We start from the raw sequence: 24349 nt of genomic DNA on the forward strand, positions 1-24349 counted from the left end.
GAGGAAAGAGACTTTCGCCTACCAGATACAGCTTGCACTTGCGTCACCTGTGACAAGTTTTAAAGCGGAATTTCGTGATAGCAGGCTGCTCAAAAGCCTTGGAAGACGAAACGCGTTGCTTTCAATTCCAGTTTGAAGAACTGACTTACTTTGTCGGAACATTTCGATCAGTGAGATGACCAAATAATAATATTGTGTGACGCTTGCTGGAGGCCACGGATGCTGCCGAACATCAACTAAAGTCAAGTGGAAGAAAATTCATCGGGAACCGTGATGTCGTATCTGTTTACTTTGTTGGTGATTGCTGCCATTTTACATGGCGAAGTTTTTGCAGCCGTTAACGTTCATGCGGCAGATTTTAGACAGAGTACAACTAGAAGTCAGAAGAGGACAATCTTGTCTGGCAAAACTGTTTCTCATCGATACAGACGACAAGTCCAAAATACCAACCCTTCATTTGACAGCATGATGTATGTAGGAAGAGTTCCTGAAAACGAGGGTCCAGGATACATTGTGACAACGATCACGGCAACCGACAATGATGATGGCGACAACGGGCGGCTCACCTACAGCATGACGGCTCAATCGGATGCTCGGAGTGGAGCCATGTTTGACATCAATCCAAATACAGGTTTGATAGTGACGACAATGGCTCTCGACAGAGAAACGATAGAGTCTCATACATTTCGTCTCACTGCCACTGACCACGGCACACCACCAAAATCTGCCACCACCAACCTGACCATTCATGTGGATGATCGCAATGACCACAACCCCATATTTGAGCAGCCCATCCCTGTAAATATAACGAGTCAGGTTACAGATACAAGGAGTGTCGCACCTATTTTCCAAAACTCGACTTACAGTGTTTTCGTCAGTGAATCTGTTCCCGTTGGCCATGTTGTTGTTCAAGTTTCAGCCTCCGATGGTGATGCGGGATCCAATGCTGCAATAAGCTTCAGCATGGATGATATACCGGAGTTTGAAATCAATGAACATTCAGGAGAAGTACACACCCGTTTGCAGCTGGACCGTGAAACAGTGTCTCACTATGTATTAACTGTAACTGCAACTTGCCATGGAGATATTCCCCAGCAGTCCAGAGCACTCCTTCAAATTTCCATTGAAGATATCAATGATAATCCACCTATCTTTCCTACATCTCATTATAAAGGAGAAATTGAAGAAATCTGCCCTCTTTACTCTACTCTGCTGACAATATCTGCTTTGGATGCTGATACAGGTAAATTTCTGTTGTTTGCATTAGATTTTTACGATAATTTGGATTTTGACTCAGAAGATTGATTCCCATCGCTTTGAAGGCAGCTTTGTAGTACTTCTTGTTTGTTTGTTTGCTTGTTATTTTTTCTTTTAAAAAAAGAAAAAGTTTTTGTATGTATAGGTATGGAGTGGGGAAGACACATCATAGATGAAATAATGATCCAAACTTTGATTTGACCCTAAAAATGGCCTATTTTTTTAATGTCATGATATTGGCACGCACATACAACATACAGACTGAAATAAAAAGGAAGCTAGTAGGCCTATGTGGATTTACTTCAAATGAAACAATATCTTTTTCAGATTTAATTCCCTACAAATAATGTACTCTTCAGTGAATATGTATATATATATATATATATATATATATACATCTCTTCTCTTTTATTATTATTATTTTTTTTCAGGATCAAATGGTGAAGTCGGGTATACTTTTGAAGGGGGGTCTGATGCAGATGGGCGGTTTGTCATAGATGAGATGTCCGGCACTGTTCGTGTTGCTTCATTGCTGGACCGCGAGTCAGTGGCTGCATATGACTTGGTGGCATATGCTTATGACCGAGGTGTTCCTTCCTTGAGAACGGCAGTGCCGATCTCCGTGGAGATCCTCGATGTCAATGACAATCCACCATCATTTACCCGGAAGGAGTACTTCTTCACAGTCAAGGAGAATCGTGTTCCAGGGGAATGGGTGGGTGAAGTGACTGCCCTTGATCCGGACTCCCTAGATAATGGCCATATCAGCTACACCATCTTGGATGAAGATCTTTTCCCTTTTGAGATACATTATGCGTCCGGGATGATCACTACACTGGAAATACTTGACTATGAATCTCGCAGAGAGTATGAGCTTGTCATTCTCGCTATCAATGTACCATATTTTGCTGATGTGATCGTTCACATCGGTGTGACGGATTACAATGATAATATGCCTATTCTGAATGACTTTGAGATATTTTTGAATAGCTATGAGGGTACCTTTTATGAAGGTGATGTCGCAAAGGTACCTGCAACAGATCCTGACATTTCAGATGTGCTGTGGTACTCCATTATACGCGGAAATGACTACAATCATCTAATCTTGAATGAATCGACTGGTGGAATAAGGCTTCACCGGTTTCTCCGGAGACGCCTCTTTATTTTACCACAGACTACTGAGTTCATAGTAAAAGCATCTGGTAAGGACTATCTTTACATTGATTTTTTTTTTGTGCGTGTATGTGTGTGTTAGTGAAATTCTATGATTAGCTGATCACTATATTTCGCAGATTTTCTCTAAACAGGGCACTTCTATATGATGCAATAATTGCATGGTATATATCCATTAGATTCATACTGACAACCAATGCAGAAAAAATAAAGCTCACCTTTGATTTTCTTTGAGAACAAGATTTTGCCCATGGTTCTAAGTTCATACAATACCATTCTGCAGATGTGTTATTTAACTTCAACTGAATAAGAAAATGTAGAAAATATTGGAATAACCTCAGCAATGCCAATATGCTTTGATGCTCTTTTCATTTACAGTAGTGAAAATGTTATCTCCATTTCATCTTTTCTTTGTTCATTTATAGACGGAATAAATGTAGTGACAGCACTTGGCACGTTCCACGTGTTCTTAGTGACTGCTGACATGCTCGCCAACAGTGTGACGGTTCACATGGAGGGCATTCAGTCCAGCGAGTTCCTGTCCTCAAAGTTGGTCCACTTCACTGAAACCATGGAGAGGATCATCCCTACACACCGGGACTTCATCCATGTCTTTGGCGTCCAGTCGGAAGGCCCTGGACTCCTGAGCGTCACCTTTGCGGCACAGCGCCCCGACGGCACTTTCTTCACCTCTCAGCACCTCCAAGAAAGGATATACGTCAAACGAAACCAGCTCTCCTCGGCGCTTGGCGCCACCGTTCTGCCGTTCAGTGACGACCTCTGTCTGCAGGAGATATGCAGTGGCTTCCACCAGTGCGTGGCAACGGTCAGCTCCTGGACTCCAGGTGAGGTCATTGCCACTGCAACGGTGATCTTCCATTCCGTCCTTCCCGAGATCCTCTACAGTTGCGTCTGTCCTCCAGGGTATACAGGAAACTACTGCCTCACAGAGGTTAACTTCTGCTACTCGAGCCCTTGCGCCAATGGAGGTACCTGTATTCAGAAAGAGCAGGGGTACACTTGCTTGTGCCAAGATGGATTTACAGGTAGGCTACAGAATATATGCATACTCAAAATGTGTGCCATTCATTAGGAAGTCTTTTATTGTGTGTGTGTGGAGGGTGAGGGGGTTGGAAGTGGGAAGCGAAGATGAGAGAATAGAAAAATTTGAATGGAAAATTAAAAAGAAATGTATTGTAAAGCATTACATTTTCAAGACCATGATTCAGGCCTCTTTCTGGAGAGTTCTTTATTATGTCCCATGAGGTACATAATTATAATGTACAAACATTGACCATTGTTGAAGTTTTGCAATGTCTACGAGGTGTCTAAAATGGAATTTGATTTATAGATGTCTTCACATACTTGAGTATGTATTTCAGTCACTGAAGATTTTCCAAGGATAAAGGCACTCGATGGGATCCAAACCAGGGCTGGCGGAGCGTTTTCAAAAGGTGGGGGCCACTTCCGGGTTTCATGAGCTAACAAAAAAAAAAAAAAAAGCCTTCAGCGCAACTTCTGGTGGCACTTCTAGGTTTCTTCTGCTGAGAAGCCACAACAACAACAGCAACAACAACAACAACAACAAAAAAGGTCTTCAACCCCCCTCCCCCCCAAAAAAATAACCTTACTGCGCTCACACTTCAAGGTCTATATTTATTTTTTGAGTGCCACTTATGCACTTCCGGGGTAAAAAAAGTGGGGGTGGGGGAGGGCCCAAAGTGGTGACACCTTATGTATTCCTTTGTATGGTGCAAAGGGGCCTAAGCGCCCCCCCCCCCCCCCCCGGCATCCCCGGTTTCGCCGGCCATGCAAACTTGGGACCTGTAATTGAAAAGTCAGGAGTCTCATCAACTATGCTGCAGTGCCCCCACAAAATTTATTCACAAATATTAGATGGACTCCTCATATATTGTGTTATCACAAACACACTCGCACACACGCACACATTTCTAAAATTTGCCTTTGCCATCTGTAACAAATGGTACATTTCATATGATAATGGTGGATGATTATTTTTTTGTTGCAAGTGAGTAATGGGAGTGAGTATATTATGTTGTAGATTTTGATCTCATTTGGTAGATTCAACTGAGTTACCATACATCTAGTAACATGCTAACTGTTTTCAGACTCATTGATGAGGATGCAATTGTATCTCTGATGCTGTGAATCAGGCAAAGTATATCAAGTGAAGTATCCAAACAGCAATATATCAGATTCATATCAACTATTTCCAGAGACCTACTCTTGACTGAATTGAGAGGTCTGCTGGTGTTGCTCAGCTTCAGTCAATGGATACTGCAAAGATTTGATGGTACAGAGACGTGATTATGTTACATATGGGTCAGTTAAACAGAAGCTGCAATATGAACAAATCAAATTTCTGTTTTCTGTTTCTTGAAGTGGCACATCTTATTTGTTCTAAGTCTCTCTTATAACTACTCATCACTTGGACTGCTGGTAGCAGCTCCTCTTGAAAATCACTCCACCGCCTACACCTGCCTTGGTGTACGTGCGCTTGTGTGAGTGCGTGGAAATGTTCGTGTTTCTCCATCTGGTTTTTATCACTCTTGTATTATGCTACCCTGCAAATTAATCTTAGATATAAAAACAACATTACAAATTCTGTTTGAACCCATGCCAAATGTTAAAATTCACTGTTTCCTTCAGAGAGCAGAGTTTGAAACCTCTAGGGTTCTTCAGGGTTTAACAGCTCTTCACTGCACTGAAAATGTGAGGGTAGGATGATATTTTGACCGATTTACCGGTACTATAGAGTGCCACCTTGAATCGAGAAGGTCAGAATGAAGTGGCATCTTTTGTGAAGTTGATCTTATTTCAGTGAGCTTGCAAGTTTTCCTGTGCAAATGATGATATCTGGGACCAGTTGAGATTATGAGAGTGCACTGTACACCATAGTGAAATGATTATGCTTATGTGTGTTTATTTCTTGTCACACTTTATGCTTATCTTTTTCATCTGCCTTTTGCCATATATTAGTTTGGTTCCCTTTAACATCCCTGAATTGTTTTTGTATGTGCTGATTCTATTCTTATGTGCTGATAACAACAGTGTCCTGTGTACAACAAGTGTGTTCAGGATCTTGAAGGAATTCAAACTAAGTTTCCCCATAATTAGTGACATTTTGATGATGTGATTTTGTGATGATGGAATTTTGTCACATATCATCTTGCTATCTCGAATCAGCTCCTCAGAATTTCATTACATATGTGATATATCTGGATTCAGTGTATATGTAGAGAAACTGAGATTATATGGAACTGATTTATTCATTAAGTTTGCACAAGATCAAAAAGACATCTATACCAAAATGTGCCAATTTGAGATAGAAAAAGGAACTGCAACAATGTGTTGCTGATTTAAAGGACACGTAGGAACTTCATTGTCTTCTGAAATATATCGACTTGTTAAGAATTAGCTGCAAATCAAGCATGTAGGGTCTTTTGAAAAATCTGCATAAATTCATCATGAATAAAAAAAACCAACAACAACTTTGTTCTTCTAAAGGTTTCATTAATCCAAAACAAAGTAAGGTTCGTAATTCTGAATGTCTGTTAGTACGCACCTTTTTAAAATTTTCAGATTAATAAACCTTCAAAATATCAAACTTTTGAAATAATGAATCTGTTTTCATTTTTGGATTAACCAATCTTTGGAATTATCAACACCATACCAAGTATTAGCCCTCAATTTGTTATGACTTTGTTGTTGTTGTTGAAATGATTCAGGTGTAAACTGTGAGACAGAAAACTACTTTGGTGGAGAGTTTGATTGGATCTGCCATGACCTTGACCTCTCTGATGGACCCTACTGCAAGATGAGAACACGGAGCTTCATGGGGGATTCACTTATGATGTTCCCCTCCCTAACTCAGAGAGTGAGGTTCCAACTGTCCGTAAGGTTAGAATTGGATTGCCTTTTCCATGAGTATTTCAGTTTTCATACAATTAGATATCTTGTGTGTATGTACCACACAATGATAGCATAGAACTCTGTGTGCACATAATCATAAGTGGTGGTAAAAGTAGGGAATTGCACAGCACACCACACATCCCCCCAAATTACGACGATACAAGTCATTGATGGACTTTACTGGAAAGGAAGATGAAGAAGGAGAAGAGAGGTTGTTAAGTTAAACATATTCATATGCACACATGTATTCATGTGTGTGCATATATATCTTATATAAAGGGTTGGTGAATGTTAGTGAAGGGGGAAAGAAGTCAGAGTTCACTTTCTGCGGTCTGAAACTGAATCATAGTGAGTGATTCATTCTCCTGTTAAGCTTTGCCACCCGCAAGCCGAGTGGAATGATCTTCTATAATGGATGCTACAACCAGCAGCATGACTTCATCGCCCTTGAGATCGTCGACGATCAGGTGCAGTTCTCCTTCTCGACAGGAAGTGATGTCACCACGGTAACGGCCAGCAGAGTGGGAGGAGTCAGTGACGAGCAGTGGCACACGGTTGTCATCGAATACTATTTGATGGTAGGTACCATGGTACTATTTGATGGTTGGTGTGTTCAGTCAATTTTTATATGTGCAACAATTTAATCGTGAATTGCGTCCTCGGTGATTCCTGTCACCCGTGTACTTTCTGTTTAGTCCACAGTTGAAGAATTTTCCTTCCCTTAGAATACTACCCTACCACAATGACTACATTATATTTGTAGTAAATTTTTTTTTTGTCACTATCGCAGAGATTGTGGAATTGAAATTCTACATTATGTTACATTTCTGGAATATATGTAATCTTTATTAAGTGTGTATATTTATTGTTATTGATACTAACAGACTGCTACCATTATTCTGGATGAATGCGACGCGGCCATTGCTCTCGCATATGACGGTGATCACCCTGACTACAGCTGTGCTGCCTCAGCAACTGGGAGTGGGGAGTACAGGTAATGGTGGTGGGGGGGGGGGGGGGGAGGTATGCATAAAATAATGTGCTACTTCTGATCTGACATCAACTGTGTTTGTTTGTTTGTTTGTTTGTTTGTTTGATTGTTTGTTCACTTCCATCTGAGAAGATGGCTGGATAGCCCATATTCAGCTATGCTAAACTGGTCTTCCATGGGGTCCAGTTGGATGTGAGGTGGGACCACTTCACTGGGTTAAACACCCTGCTCTTTGCGATGAATGAATAAAGCGTGATCTTTTACGTGCATGAGCTGTGACTCTCTCATACACGGTACCTCCGTTTTATGTCCTATCCGAGGGACAGAGTGTTTTGCCTCTTGCTAGAGGGGACGGTATGTTTACACACAACATTGCTCAGTCCAGACTTGGGTTTGAACCCGGGTCCTTAGGATCGTGAGGCAGACGTGCTACCGACTGAACCAACTCACCGCCCTGCGTATGTGTCATGTTCTTTAAATGAAAATGACACATGTTCTCTAAATGACAGATTTCTGTCAATTTGCTACAATTTTGTCAGTAGCAAAGCATAGCCCAGTGTGTAGAATGTGTAGAGCAATTACTTCCACAAGGCAGACCGCAGTATGGGTATGCATAGGGTTAAATCTGAGATGTATTCATAACCTAATAAAGTAGGATAAAAAATGGTAAAATGAGAAAGTATTTTTGTCTCATACCGATTCATAATGTGGCTTGCAAGGATGTATATTACAATTGACACTAAGCTCCACAGTTTAGACCCTTGTAAAAGTAGTTTGCTTTTGGTTTGGGTTATTGTTTAATTTCAAACAAGAACAAACTTATACACAACATGACATACTTGGATACATATCCAAAGTGCAGTATCAGATACAGAGTATACTGATAGTGAACATTTTAGCATTATTGTTTGCAGTGATGGTATTTGAATCGATGTGCATGAATAAAAGGTGAAATAATAGCTTTACAAGAGTTGCTACACACTGTACATCTCAGTGTTATTTGAAATTTACTTCTTGTTTCATGAACCCCACTGTATACTTTGCCAAGTTTGACTATCTCATTTTACATTAATAACGTAATACCTATGTGCTTTTGTGGTTTGAATTTGTTGATTTCATTCAGAATTAGTCCCTGTTAATGTCAAGACGCCCTCATGCTCTTTTTAGAGAGTGATAAATTCTAATCAGGATGAAAACATTCTATATGTTTTCATTTTCACTTAAGTCAATTAAATAGAGATAGGTGGTCAATTCATTTGTGATGTTAAACACAAAAAATTAGATTTCTACATGGTTATTCTTTTGAAAAACACCATTCAAATTCATTTTTCAAGTCTATTCATTTTATTTATCAGAAGAATGTAATCTAACAAAATGTTTGCATTTCATATACACATCAGAACATAGTTTAAATATAACAAAGCATGTAACAAAAATACAAAAAGATGATACCAGATTGAGAAATACAATTCCCTTTCTTTCAAGGTTAATTGACTTAAGTAGTCCTCTAATATGATTGTTTGTCTTCATTGTCAAAAAAAAATGAGAGATTTTTATTTTTTATTTCTTTATCCTTTTGTGTTTGCAGGGCACTAAAACATCTTTCAATTTATTCTATCTGTAGGTTGTTGGACCTGACTGGACCATTCTTTCTGGGCAATCTTCCAGACATCTCCAACTCCAGCCGAGCTCAGGGGGAGGATTTGGACTTTGACGGTTGCATCCGGGACGTCTACATCGACAACGAGCTCCTCGATCTCGCCACCAACGTGGAGGACGTGGGCACCCAACCCGGCTGCCCGCACAAGTCCGACTTCTGCGAGTCAGACCCCTGTCACACGGGAGCCACTTGTGAGAGCGGATGGGACCGCTACACCTGTCACTGTTCCTCCCAGAGTGGAGGGGTTAATTGCCAGGAAAGTAGGTTCTGTCTGTCGGCAATTTCTCTTGTCCCTAACAATGCCTCTTTTTTGGTATTACACAATGATTAATGCTTTGCTCTCCAAAGTGTGACTTTTGATGCATCCGCCTGATGCACCAAGTGTAGCTTGTGGCACAAATGCAAGTGCAGTGCATAAAGCCAGTAAAATACATAGGATGTGATACATCGTGCTTTCTTCTATACCCATTATTGCACAGAGTTCTGACACTTCTTGGAAGACAACAAAGATGAATTAAGTCACAACTGGTATAAACAATTTATCCTGGTCTGCACAGCTTATATTCAGTGTCTGTAAAATCAGTCGGATGGTGTGGAGTTTTGCTCACAGTGCATCAAATAAAAAATAATGAACAATGTCATGCCTGGATTGTAGGTGTATTTCTGTGAGCTCACATTTGTCTGTAGGAAATCTCAAATAATGTCAGTAATTATATTGATATTATTCTATCCATAAAGAAACAGGATCTTTAGTAGATAAATGTTTTTAAAAAAGATCTGATTGCAAGAACTTACCTCAAATATGATATGTAGAACATTCTTTGGAAAGATGCAGCATTAATTTATACCATTTTTTCCAGAAGATTCCATTTGGTGGCAGTATTAGAGCATTTGTCAACTTTGACATAAAACTACCACTGAGTGAAGCGATCTGGAGTGAAAGTGGTCAGCAGAATTATTCTCATGTCATTGTCTTTGCATTTAATCATATTTTTCTCTTTATCTGTACAAAACAGGAAATGCAAATATATTGGTCATGAATTGCGTATATCACTGTGACTAGAAATTTTAAACCCTTATATATATATATTTGCTTTAATACCATGTGCAGTCTTGTTTTTTCCTTCTTCTTTCCCACTCCTTATTCTACTTCCTTTATCCCTTCCTCTTTTCCTTCTTCATTTTTCTCATTTTCATCTTTGTCTTATACGAGTAAAAATATGTTATATATTGCAATTGTATGATCTTACAATGAGTAGTATTGTTTTTTTTCCATGTTGAAGCAATGTTAGATCCTGTTCGTGTCCAGAATGATGGCTACATGACCTTTGACACCAACGAGACAATCACCCTACCGTGGACCAATCTCATCGCTTTCCGCACTAGGGACCCCAGTGGAGTCTTGATGTTTCTTGAGTTGACAAACGATGTCAACATTCGAATTGAGGTTTGTTTTGGGAGACACACAAATGAAATATCCAAACACATCTTTTATACTATGTCTGTCTTAGGACATTCAACGTAATGCAATGCAATTGCACAATGCAATAGCTTATAAATACGAGTCTACACTCCTTCCTAGGTAGCTGTATCTCATAGATTCTTCTTTTTTTATCTGCAAAGGTAGTGTGGGTTATTTTTTTTTCTCTCTCTCTGATGTGGTAGATCATGGATGGTGTGACATCCTGTAAGCCTGTAAAATGCCTTCTTCTCCTGTTTATGGGACATTTTAAGAGTTTTATTGCAAAATGAGCTAACTCCATTCTCGTTAAGTTGAGACATTTGTGATTAAAGCTGCTAAAAAACAAAGAAAATAATAAAGTACAGGATATATTTAATCATGACTTCCAAGATATTCCTTGTTATGTCACAAGTGAAGTGTTACTGGAAAGGATTAATTTTGCTCGATCTGATGATGGACTTACATGTACTTTAAAATGTTTAGAAATGGTGCCTAGCTCATTTGCGATAAAAGTCTTAATTTATTGAACATGTGATAAGAGCAGCAAATGGTAGTTCTCGATATACAGCAGAAAGAAAGAACTGAATATCTAACGAACTGTTCACAGACTATCAGAAATATAGAACATAGAAGATTTGCATCTTCAAAGAGTTTCCAATCACTCTGACAGGCCACGTAGCAGGACGGTGCACCTTGCAGTCTAGGCTGAAAGACACAAAACATTTCTCTGTTGAGATCTCAAACCCTTGTATACTTGATTGTTTTTGCTTCCATCTAGTATTGAGCTCACTCTTGCACACCTGTCTAAGTCTTATGGTCTAATTAGGGTGCATTAAATGGATATCATTATTTTTTTGTGGTATACATTATAGAATGTGTCTTCTTCCTCGTATCAGTTAGAATGGAAATACTGTGGGAAGATCTTTGTGGTTCAAAAGTCTTCATCAGGTGGTATATTGCCAAGTTGGAGCCAATTAACTTTATTGAATTTGGCAGAGTAACAAGTAGTGAATGTAAGTTTACCCGCGGATGACGAGTCCCGCGTATACTCAGGCAGGTGTCTATAGGAAATGTGTGTTGTAGCAAAATTGGCCTATTCTCAACGGGTTAATGAAGCATGATAATATTGTATATCTTATGTGCAGAGACCCCAACTCTCCTGCTTTCGACGGGAGATCTCCCGCCTGTGTTGATATACATATATGTTTGAGAAGTCTTTGCGATGATAAGTCTTGAGCAAAGACTAACCTGCCAGCTAAAGCTGGATGTAACATGATATGCCCCATGTGCAAAGGACACACTGGAAGAACCAGTTGAATAAAGGCACTCACACAGTTCACATCAACTCTACAATGTCTCCTCATTACTAAGAATCCTCCTTTCCAATTAAAGGCATATAAATGCCAAGACATGGTGTCAGAGTGGTTCAACTGTCCAAGTCATGGTGTCAGTCAACTGTCTACATCATTCTGAAGTACAGAAGGGACTAGGACAAGGAATAATCCACGCAAGAAACAGGCTAGACCGTTTCATTTGAAAGAGTGGAGGATGCATGGAGCTATGTGTACATTAGCATGCAGTACAGTAGCCAAGCAGCAGTGTGTTGAGATGTACTAGCCCAGCGTGTGTGTGTGTGTGTATGACATACTCGTACCTGAATGTGCATGACTGTATTGTGTGTCCAATGACCTGCATCAGCACTGTGGCAGCTAGGAACAGAAAGTTCTAGAGGCCAAATGACCAGACTGCACAGTGCATGAGGTATTGGGAACACTACAGCCAGTGACGTGGCCTTGATAAAGTGTAGACTAGGCTTGGCCTTATGAGTTAATGTTAGAGCTTCTTGTGAGTTATGTGCCAGCTGGTCAAGCCCATGGGCTAGTGCCTTAAACTGCCGGTGAACAGAGCGATAAGGATTCGGCCTAGATTAGCCACATGTATATGATGCAACATACTCACCTCGTGAAAGTGTCGAATGATTGAGCATAAGATTACTTGTTGAAAAGATACAGTTTTCTGCTAATTGTTAACACTGTTCATGTGAGTGAATGCTCAGAGAGTGAACATGGCAAACTTAACCCAACCAGCACCACTAGATTTGAGGGGTAATTTGTCTGAGAATTGGAAGAGATTCAAGCAAAGATTCACTCTGTATAATGTTGCTTCTGGAATGTCAAGGAAAGATGATAAAGCACAAACATCAATGTTGTTGCATGTGATAGGTGATGCTGCCCTTGATATATACAACACATTCACATTTGCTGAGGGTGATGAGATGAAGTTGGAGAAAGTGCTTGAACAGTTTGAGAAATATTGCACTCCCAAGAAGAATGTCACGTATGAGAGGCATAAATTCTTTACCAGATCTCAGGGTGTGAGTGAGAACATTGATCAGTATGTCACAGAATTGAGAAATCGTGCACAATCGTGTGAATTCGGAGAGTTGACTGATGGTCTGATCAGAGATCAGGTAATTTGTGGAATCACAGATGGTGGTTTGCGTGAGCGTTTGCTCAGAGAGGATGATTTGACACTTCAAAAGGCATTGCAAATTTGTCGTGCTGCTGAAATTACCAGAGCTCAGGCACAAGAGCTTGGTTCAAAGGCAGATGTGTCAGTCCCTGTTGATGCTTTGAACAAAAAGAAAAAGGCAGTCAATCCCGGTAAAAGATCAGGACCTCCAAGGTGGAAGCAAAAAAGTCAAAGTCAAAGTCATGGTCAGAATTCCCAGGCTTGTGGCAGGTGTGGCAATCGACATGCCATGTATTCATGCCCTGCACAAGGAAAGGTGTGCAAAAAATGTGGAAAAATGAATCACTTCGCGAAGTGTTGCAAAAGTCGTGTTCAGGTAAATGAACTACAGAGTAATTCCAAGGATGAGAGTTTTCTTGTTGATGTCGTCGAGTCACAGGAGTCATGTGACGAATGGAAAGTGAATCTCATTGTGAATGAACGTCAAGTGCTGTTCAAATTAGATACAGGCGCGCAAACGAATCTACTACCAGAGAGTGTGTATCAGACGTTGAAACCAAAACCAAAGTTGTCATCGGCGAATGTCAAGTTGACAGGGTACAGTGGAGTTGAAATTCCAGTGAAAGGTCGTTGCTTTGTACAGGTGAAGCACAAGAATTTGACAGAGAATATGTCGTTTCTAGTGACTCCCGGAAATCGTCAACCATTACTAGGTTTGCAAGCGTGTGACAAGTTGAAACTGGTGAAACGTGTGTTGAATGTCGCAAAAAACACACATGATGAAAAAATGTCGGTCGAAGACTATGAAGACGTGTTTGAAGGTCTAGGATGTGTGCCCGGTAAGCACCACATCACAGTGACAGAAAATGCGAGACCTGTCCAACACGCATGCCGAAAAGTACCGTTTCCGATGAGAGAAAAACTCAAAGAAGAGTTAGACAAAATGGAACGCATGAACGTCATTGAGCCCGTAGATACGCCCACTGACTGGGTGTCGTCTCTCGTGATCGTACAGAAAAAGACCGGTCAACTCCGAGTTTGCTTAGATCCGCGAGATCTAAACCGCGCTGTAAAGCGAGAGCATTTTCAGCTACCGTCGAGAGCTGAAATAACCGCGCAGTTTGCCGGAGCGAAGTACTTCAGTAAACTAGATGCATCCAGTGGATTCTGGCAGATTCAGCTGGATGATGAAAGCTCAAGGTTGTGTACCTTCATCACACCTTTCGGAAGGTACCGATTCCTGAGACTTCCGTTCGGAATATGCAGTGCTCCAGAGGTGTATCACAAGATAGTGCACCAGCTCTTTGCGCATATTCCAGGAGTGAACACAATGATGGACGATATCATTGTATGGGGAGCTACACAGGAAGAGCATGACCTCAGGCTGAAAGAAGTTCTAGAGACAGCGAGAAAGAACAACTTGAAACTCAACCGAGAAAAATGTGAGTTCCGTGTCAACAAGCTGACATTCATCGGAGATGTCATCAGTGATCAAGGAGTTCAGCCTGACCCCAAGAAAGTGGCAGCCATACAGAACATGGAAAGACCACAGTGCAAGCAGGATGTCCAGAGATTCCTCGGCATGATCAACTACCAAGGAAAGTTCATCGCTGACTTGTCAACCAAATCAGAGCCCCTCAGGAGCCTTTTAGAGAAAAGGAATGAGTGGGTGTGGACCGATGCACAGGAACATGCATGGCAAGAGCTGAAAAAAGCCTTGTCAACAGAGCCAGTGCTGCATTTCTACGACTGTGCAAAACCAACCAAGCTGTCAGCTGATGCATCAAAGAATGGGCTCGGAGCAGTGTTGCTTCAGAAGCATGACCAAGATTGGGTCCCCATAGCGTATGCATCTAGAGCCATGACTGATGCAGAGACAAGATACGCGCAGATCGAGAAAGAACTGCTAGCTATCACGTACTCATGTGAAAGATTTCACCAGTACATATATGGACGACAGGTTGAGGTAGAGACAGATCACAAGCCGCTAATACCCCTGTTCGTCAAGCCCCTGTGTGACTGTCCCCTGCGCATCCAGCGACTCCTAATCAGAGTTCAAAGGTATGACTTGAAAGTGTCATACACACCAGGGAAGTACATGTACACAGCGGATACCCTCTCCAGAGCAGTCGACCCAGAGTCAAAACCAGATGTCATGAGAGAGGAAGACATCAAAGTCTATGTAGATGCTTTCGTGATGAACATGCCAGTCACGTCAAACAAACGAAGCCAGTTTGTAGATGAGACAAAGAAAGACACAGCACTACAAGAACTCTTAGCTGTCATCAGAGATGGATGGCCAGAGAGAAAACAACAGTGTCCAGTCTCAGTCAGAGAATACTGGAACATCAGAAGTGAACTGTCAGAGGCACAAGGCATCATCTTCAAAGGAAGTAAGATTGTTGTACCAGCTACAATGAGACGTGAGATGCTGCAAAAGATCCATGAAGGGCATTTGGGAATTGAAAAGTGCAAGAGACGTGCAAGAGATGTCCTGTACTGGCCCCGGATCAACCACGATGTAGCAGAAATGGTGCAAAACTGCAATGCCTGCCTCACGTACCAGCCAAAACAGCAGAAAGAGAGCCTTCAACCTCACATGGTACCCGATAGACCATGGCAAAAGGTGGCCGCAGATCTGCTTACGCTGGACAACAAGGAGTACCTGGTGATTGTGGATTATTTTTCACAGTACATAGAACTGTGTTCACTGTCGACCACAACAAGTAGAGCAGTGATCAACAGTATGAAAGCTGTATTCGCCCGTCACGGAACTCCGTGTGAACTCATCACAGACAATGGACCACAGTTCTCAAGTCGTGAGTTCCAACAATTCACAGCAGAATGGGACTTTCGCCATACGACCACAAGTCCATATCACCCGCAGTCGAACGGTCAAGCAGAGAATGCCGTCAAGATTGTCAAAAACCTGATGCGGAAGTCCAAGCACAGCGGACAAGAAGTCCTTCGAGCTCTACAGGTCTACAGGAGCTCGCCACTAGAATGTGGAAAATCGCCAGCAGAACTGCTCTTCAACAGGCGAATCAGAACAAATCTGCCTATGGCCGAAAAACTACTTGACCCCCAGCACATCAATGCTCGCTCGGTGAAGGAAAGGAAAGAAGGGCAGAAACAGAAGCAAAAGAAGCATTTCGACAAACATGCTCGTGACCTACCCCACCTGAAAGTAGGAGATCATGTCAAACTCCAAGACATGAATACCGGCAGATGGTCACAAGGTGGTGTCATCAAGAAAACACTACCACATCGGTCGTACCTGGTCCAGACAGAGACTGGCGAGATTCGTCGCAGAAATAGGCGTCATCTTCGACCTGATCCTAGACGAGGCCAAGACGAGCGACAACCAGCGCAGAGGTACGATGACGACGACGACAACGTCAACGCCCCGATGGTAGACGAGACTACACGAAACGCGACGTCTGTGAAATCTACCCGAAGTGGACGCATCGTGAAGCCTCCCATCCGCTTAGATTTGTAAATAGTGAAACTAGAGAGGAAGAACTTTTCGCGAATTATTAAGACCGCTCGAGAAGAACTTTTCGCGAATTTGTTAGAGTTAATAGTTGAAACATGATGGACTCTAATGATAATGTAAAGACAGGATTTAGTTAAAATACGCGAAAGATTAAATACGCGCACTAAGAAGCAGTGAAACCCGGTTGTCGCATATGAACTCTAAACATTGAACTCAAAGAACTCAGTTATGAAACTACAGCAAAGATTTTGGATGTTTGAAACGCACATGCATGAAAGTCAAAAGAGTTAAAGTAAACTCTGAGAGGTTGTCATGTGTATGTAAATAGTCGATAACAATGTTATCTCCTTTTAAAGAAAGGGAGATGTGTTGATATACATATATGTTTGAGAAGTCTTTGCGATGATAAGTCTTGAGCAAAGACTAACCTGCCAGCTAAAGCTGGATGTAACATGATATGCCCCATGTGCAAAGGACACACTGGAAGAACCAGTTGAATAAAGGCACTCACACAGTTCACATCAACTCTACAATGTCTCCTCATTACTAAGAATCCTCCTTTCCAATTAAAGGCATATAAATGCCAAGACACCGCCGAAAGCCCAGTTTTGCAAAATCTCCCGTTCTCCTGCTTGAGTTTTAATTTCTCCCGCCCTGGCTCTGTGTCTCCCACTTGAAATGATTTCTTACTTAATTTCATCGTACGTTGAAAAATGAGCCGTAGATAACACAAGAGAGCATCTAGAACCCTAGAGTTTCCAGGGTCCGCTAGGGGCCCTGGATCCCTGCTGCAAGGAATTTCGCACTTCGCGCTCGTGATGTGCGAGAAGCGCACATCAAGTTGGAGTCTCCCGTTTGCTAGGGGTTTCAGGAGGGAGAATCTCCAGATTAGAAGGTGCTTGGGGTTGGAGTCTCTGTATGTGTGTTGAGACACACCCTGCGTGTGTAAGCAAAAGGCTAAATTCAACATGTTGTTCCTAAAGAGTCTCATTGTTTGGCCCCCCTTGCAGTTGGTCGATGGCTACATCCACTACGTCACCAGCTCAGTCAGTGTCCAGCTTGACCAGCGACCAGTCAGTGACGGGGAGTGGCATGACTTCTTGGCAGAGTGGGAGAATAACACAGTGATTCTCTCAGTGGATTTTGATTGGGACCTGGTGAGTGTCCATGAGGAGACACTTTCAGCTAAGCTTTGTACTTGTTTAACAGAATTTTAGAATTGAAAAGTCTTCCATTTAGTAATAGCACATACTCTCCAACATTCTTGAAAAGAATGTTGGTAAAGGTAAAATAACAGTTATTGTTTAGATGAACACATGTTGCACATTGAGGCTGACTTCAGTGTATGAAATGAAATAAGACAACTTATACATGTAGAACAGTGAGCTCCATATATCTATAAAAAAATGATAAAAAGTAAAGGCAGTTTAAAGGGTTTACATGTTTCCCAGTGTTTTCTAACAAAATTATATCTGTTAATTGTTTGTTCCTTCGGACGTGAATTAATGATGGTGCCATGGTCCTTGGTCATATCGCCATGTTTGCTATCTTATGTAGATATTAAGTCCTTATGTTCAGAGAGGTGTGTAAACTCCAGTCTAATAAACATTTCCTGTACTAACAGAGGTCTGTTCGAGCCTTGGACAGCCTTGACGGAGAGAGGGTGATCAGAGTGACGCTGGGAGGGATGTTGACAGAGGGCGCTCTCACCAATGGCTTCGCTGGATGCCTAATGGTATTGTTTCTGTCATCTCACCAGTGTGTTGATGACTGTGGGATAAATTATATCTTGCTAAGTGAAATAACCGGTACATGGTAGTATGAAAGTAGCATGAACATGGAGTGTGTAGATGTAGGTTTTAGTGCATGACATCACAGGACCCATTGAATATTCATGATCTCCTTAGGAAGCCATAGTTCAGAGATGAAACATCTCAGATGAATAAATGTATCAACAACCAGCTCGTTATTTTCATTTCAGATTCCAATCAAGAATAGCATAAATTTGAATGTAATCGAATTGAACATTGACTTTTGCAGTTTTGTATTCCATTATCCATGTACTTGTATTCAATATGATTTCATTCCCTTTTGAAGTTTGAAGTTTGAAGTTTATTATTATCTATGTTCACATGTTTACATGGCATAATACATAATGAAAGACACCTGCATGAAATCATGATAAAAGGTACCAGAAAACAGCATGAATGCTAATCAAGTCTGATACCTGTCTAATACAAAGGTTCTAAAAAGGTAACAAGTACAGTACAATGAATACATGTAGCTCTAGTTTGAAAATACATGAAACATCAACATATTTACATCTTTTTACATCATAATACATTAGTTTGAGTTGAAAACTTGACATAATACATTTTCTTTTGATCCCCTGTCCCCCGCCATCCTACCCAACCCTACCCCTAGGGAATGTCCATCGGTGGTAGCCCCCTGGACCCCGCTGTGGGGGCGAGGACCAATGTGGAGGATGGCTGCAATGCCTCAGACTCCTGCCTGGATGCAGACTGCCCCACCCAGAGCCAGTGTGTGGATCTGTGGGACCTACATGAGTGCCGTTGTGACAAAGGTGGGCTTTTCTCCCACACAGGTTCCATCTTGATCCATCCACAGTCTGTCATAATTCTCCCAAACCACTGTTATTCTATTTTTCACTGGCATTTTAAATCATTATAATGTATTATCATTGCTCTCAGCTTCCAAGGATCAGACAAAAAACAGTGGAAATTGTAATGATTGTAGTAGACTATATAAGTTAGTCTGGCAAAATCTTTGGGTATACCTAAATATACAAAATAAAATCTAGTAAAAGCTTGGGTTCTTAATAGATCACAGTAAAAGTGATCAGGGAAAGCAGATGAAAAGTGATTTTCATTCTTACTCATTTGAAGTTGGCATTTTCTGCAGCTCTGTAATGTATCTCTATCTGGAGTCTATATAATTCTGGTAAGTCTCTTTCATTCTTGTTTTTGGGTAGTTGACAGTATTTTTTGTTATTGTTGTTGCTGATCTGTCTTTAGTCCTGGAATAGTAATCCTTTGAAGTATCTCAGAAGTGAGCTGTGCCATGATGGGCAGGGCAGTGCACACTAGGTATGTGGAATCAGTGGTGCAAGGTCACGTAATAAAATGTATAGAGCTTCTTCAATAATGTAATGTACAACAACACAGGAAAAGTCAGAGCAGCAACTCCTGATAACATTTGCAAAAATTTGATTCTTTGAATTTAAAAAATTGGGAGCATTTTCAACTTATTTTTCAGGTCATTTTGGCCCTGAATGCTTGTCAGCGTGCGAACTGGGTGCATGCCAGCACGGCTCCACCTGTGACCTTTCTCCGGAGACGGATCTTGGCTACAGCTGCACCTGCTCGGAGCGTTTCTATGGCGACCACTGCCAGCACATGGTGGAGGAGTGCCCAGATGACTGGTGGGGATACCCGGTCTGCGGCCCCTGCGAGTGTGATGAGGAGATGGGGTTTGACCCCGCTTGCGACATGACCACAGGGGAATGCCACTGCCAGGTGAGGACCAGGAGACTGGGACCTGGAACTCTGATTGTAGATTAGAATATTGGATTTTACAAAAAGTCCTCTTTTTTCTCCTTTAAAAATAAAAAGATTTTGAAATGCATGTTGTAGCCTATCTAGATCATATGATTTTGTTGAAATGTCTCACACTTGCATTATCTAAAGCCAAACAACAAAGCTGTTTTGTGACTTCTTTCTCAGTCTAAGAATTTGGTACTGTCAAATGTATGAGGTTCCATTTCTGTTTGTTATCAGGTATAAGTACAAAAGGAGTATTATGCTATTCTGGCTATTTTTCTGATTAGTATAAGATTAGAAGTGCAAAAATGTTTATTGACAATATTACTGAAAAGGAAATGTTTCGTAATCATAATTACTGTTGCTGTCCCCTACTTCTGGAACGGTATCCTTTTATTTGATTTTTTTTTTTTATCATGTGCTTGTTAAGCTAAAAATGACCTTTCTTGGATGTGAAGGCATTAGCAAACCATGAGGAAGAGAAAAGATGACCAAAAAAAAAAAAAAAATGAAACCAAACCACTCAAACTTCCTGCATCGTATACCCATGGATATCTTACACCAATTAAAATTCCCTTGGTATATATTATCAAGTGTTATCTCATTATTGTCAGATTTCAATGAAAGCGGTCTTGCATCTGACTCCTTCCACACAGGAACACTTCTATCGCCCCTTAGACAGTGACACCTGTTACCCCTGTGACTGCTATGAGGTTGGATCCTCCAGTCAAGACTGTGACCAACAGACCGGTCAGTGCTCCTGCAGGAGGGGGGTTAATGGCCGGCGATGCGATGCCTGTGATGACCCCCATGCAGAGGTCACAGCCAGTGGATGCGAAGGTAGTAACCTTGACCAGCTGAAACTATTTTCTTCTGGTTGATGTTCACTAAAAGAACAACTTTATGTTAGGATTTTTTAATGTGCTTTAAAAAAAAAAATTGCACATTAAATGATGTACACCAAGGATTTTTTTTTTGAACAGGGGTCCATTTCAAGAAAGTCTTATGAGAGATGTTTCCTTCATATGACACAATTATGAGAGACTTCATGAAATGGATTTACTTTTCTATATTGCTACATATGAGCAACCTCTGAGGTTAATGTAAAGACTTTTTTGCGATTACTTCATGAAACGAACCCGTGGTAGATTAGAAAGTTTGTTTACAATACCATCATCACTCAGTACTATAGAATACAGATAGAGATATATTTTGTAGCACTTGTTTATAAGATGTTTTCATGTTTTGAGTAATGATATCACATTCTAGGACTCTGGCTGTGAATCTGTAGCATTCCAAGCACACACATGCAAATACAAGCACACATTATGCCCTCAAAACCACATGAAAAATAAGAGAGAAATTTTGTTGTACAACAGTAATATATATCAGGTATATAAAAGACAATTGTACAAAACTAGTATATAAATATTTCCTTTTGCTACAATCAGTAGACCTAAAGTACTAAACACTGGACATTACTGGTGTATACATAAAAAATTGCCATGAACACATGTACATCTGTAATTTTGACATTGTGTGTGTTGGCGTTTTCTTTGATACTAAATGCAGAAATTTGTGTGGCACATTAATTTTTGCATATTTTGTCTTATTTTTGGCTAGAGCGAATTCTAAAACCCATTAAAAAATCTAATAATCTTATCTGCATGTGTTGAATGGATTGAAAATTGAGCAGCGCAAATTCATTAACCTGCAAATATGTTTTTGAGCCACTCAATGTGAAAATTTTTCCACGCAAAAATATTAATGTTTACAGAATGTTATCCAAATTATTGTCCTTACAATACTAACTGTATATTTCACGTATATAACTGATTCTCTCTCTCTCTCTTCCCCTCCTCAGTTATCCATGGATTCTGTCCCAAAAACTTTGATGAGGGTCTCTGGTGGCCGAGAACCCAATGGGGCGGGACAGCGACTGTAGACTGCCCAGTGGGGAGCTACGGCACTGCTACTGCTACACGGTCGTGCGACTTTGAAAAAAGATGGCAGATGCCAGACCTATTGAACTGTACCTTGGAATACATGTATAAGTAGACTATCTTTGTTGGGATGCAACAGCTCTTATGGCACCTTTCAACCACAGAGAAAAAGTAGGCACTGGGATTGATCAGCACAGTGGTTGCATACGCAAAATTCACTACACAATATATGTGAACATGGAATAAGAGTTTAAATAATCATGGCGAGCCACAGTGATAATGTTTACTAATCAGCATTTTCAAGTGTTACTGTTGCCTTGGGCAAGGAACATCGCCATTAAATACCCGGGTCTAGGGCAAATACCCCCTGGGCAATTACCCCGGACCATTCCCCTGGCCCTTATCCTAATCCTAATTCTGAACCTAATCCTAACCCTAACCCAAACTCCTAACCCTAAACCTAACCCTAACCCTAATCTTTACTCCAACCTTACCACTAACCAGTATTTAGCCAGTTTTGCAGTTTTGAACATGGAATACATGTAGTTAGCACTTGTGGTGTACAAATAGTTGTAACGATAATAGTAGGTTCCTATTGACAGGGGCAGTAATGACAAAATACTTTCATTCATTGTCATTATAGCTTATGGTAATTATCATCAGTAGGAAAAACAGATTTTTTTTTTTTTTAGTATCATCAAGTCATTTTATCTTTTAGTACCGTTATAAACTTTTGTTATTTGAATAAACACACATAGGGCCTACTGTGCATGTGAGATATCAAATGTTCTGTCATCTTTTCTTTTTTGAGAAACATTACTATATTATTTTAATGGGCGACAAATGTGGCTGATGTAGATGTGTGAATTACTGTCTTTTAAATGTTTAATACCTTGTGCCAAACCTTTGATTTGTCTACACGACATTGGTTTTTAATTGCACCTTTTTCATGGGATCATTTTAGTAAAAAAAAAAAAGACAACAACCTACCACAACATCCCAAGTCTTAAATAAACAAACCTCTAAATATGCTAATGTTTCCTTTACCAGCCAGTGAGTGGCATTAAACTTGTGCTGGAGCATGCCTTTACCAATGTGAATAGCTTGCTTGCTTTTCTGGATCATGTAAAGAAATTGATATCAAGCACAAAACAAATCTAAGTTGACTGGGGAAGCATCATCTTTCTAATCACATAGGGTCCTTCCAAATACGGTCCCTAGCTATTAACAGGCTCACTCAATACACTGGTCATTTGTCACACAGAACACCAATACAACAAACTACCACTCACTATCACAATGTAAATGATTTTTCTTCCCTCTGATATGATACAATTTTAATCTAACAAAGCAATTTTACTGGCCCTGGAGGACTTTGTTTGTAGGAGAGTCCTTTGCAACAAACCTGTGACATATCATAAGTTTCAAATACATTTTATTTTTATTTTCCTCATCTTGCACACTAATATTTATTAAGTGACTGTATATCTGTACTCTGTTCAGTGTGTCTCCTAAAGATAAACCAGAACTTTTGTTTGTGCTTTGTTATGGTCAATCTGCAAATGGTGGATAGTAAGTTATAATTAGAATATACATGTACTTACAGTTCAAATGGTCTTAATCTGTTAAAAAGGCCTTTTTGGAAAAATAATACTTTTCAAATGAGAAATGAAAGCTGCATAAGAATATGATTGCTGTTTAGCATTGATCTTTAATGCACATCTGTTCATCACAAATTATTTACAACATCAATGGAAAGATGAAATGATGATGTGGTACAAGTACCCTGGTACAAGCTGTAGTCACAATTGGACACTTATTACAAGAAGGGGGATGACAAATCCTCCATTTTCCTTTCGTACTAACAGCCCTCATTTCGACAGCTGGGGAGTGGATGTCAAACAGAAAATATGTCACTTCCAAATGCAGAATAACGTTTTTAAAAATCCATAAATAAAAAGCTAAAGAAAATTATTTCAAGTGGAAGTTAAAATCTTAAAAACATGAAAATACCTTGATGCATTTGCGTGAAATGCATTGTCACAATGAACAACAGAAATATTTCTGCTTACATTGTAGCTCTGCCATAGCTGGAGGTAGTTTGAACCTATAATTTACACATTCTGTCTTTAAGACACTAAATGCTACAATATGCAACTTGGGTCACCACTAGACGAAGGTAGAAAGATGGAACTGTAATGCACTTGTGGTGTAGAGTTATCAGCATCCCGAAATGTGTTTCTATGAGTGACTGCATATGTGCCCCATTGAATTATGACTGCAGGTCAATGTTCACGATATGTGTATTGGTTGGTAATTTTCAAACATTTTCTTCCGGCACAAATCATTTACTCTTCACCAACTTCATTTCAAAGTCATGACCAGTGCAGATTAAATTAATT

General features: G+C 40.4%; 1 protein-coding gene across 1 annotated transcript; it reads left to right on the top strand.

The window, feature by feature from the left end:
• Window positions 1-43: 43 nt before the first annotated feature.
• Window positions 44-22062, top strand: LOC139728383 (cadherin EGF LAG seven-pass G-type receptor 3-like). Its single transcript, XM_071639329.1, has 14 exons — window positions 44-1243; window positions 1689-2459; window positions 2856-3476; window positions 6180-6351; window positions 6737-6941; window positions 7248-7357; window positions 8979-9274; window positions 10298-10461; window positions 17455-17601; window positions 18069-18179; window positions 18869-19028; window positions 19721-19980; window positions 20661-20844; window positions 21869-22062. The coding sequence occupies exons 1-14, from the start codon at window positions 274-276 to the stop codon at window positions 22060-22062; spliced, it is 4365 nt and encodes a 1454-aa protein (XP_071495430.1). The 5' UTR covers window positions 44-273.
• The last annotated feature ends 2287 nt before the right edge of the window (window positions 22063-24349 follow it).

The sequence above is a fragment of the Diadema antillarum genome, unplaced genomic scaffold (genome assembly GCF_040938485.1).
Source record: "Diadema antillarum isolate AM-2024a unplaced genomic scaffold, OU_Dant_1.0 scf00000019, whole genome shotgun sequence".
NCBI classification, from domain to species: Eukaryota; Metazoa; Echinodermata; class Echinoidea; order Diadematoida; family Diadematidae; genus Diadema; species Diadema antillarum.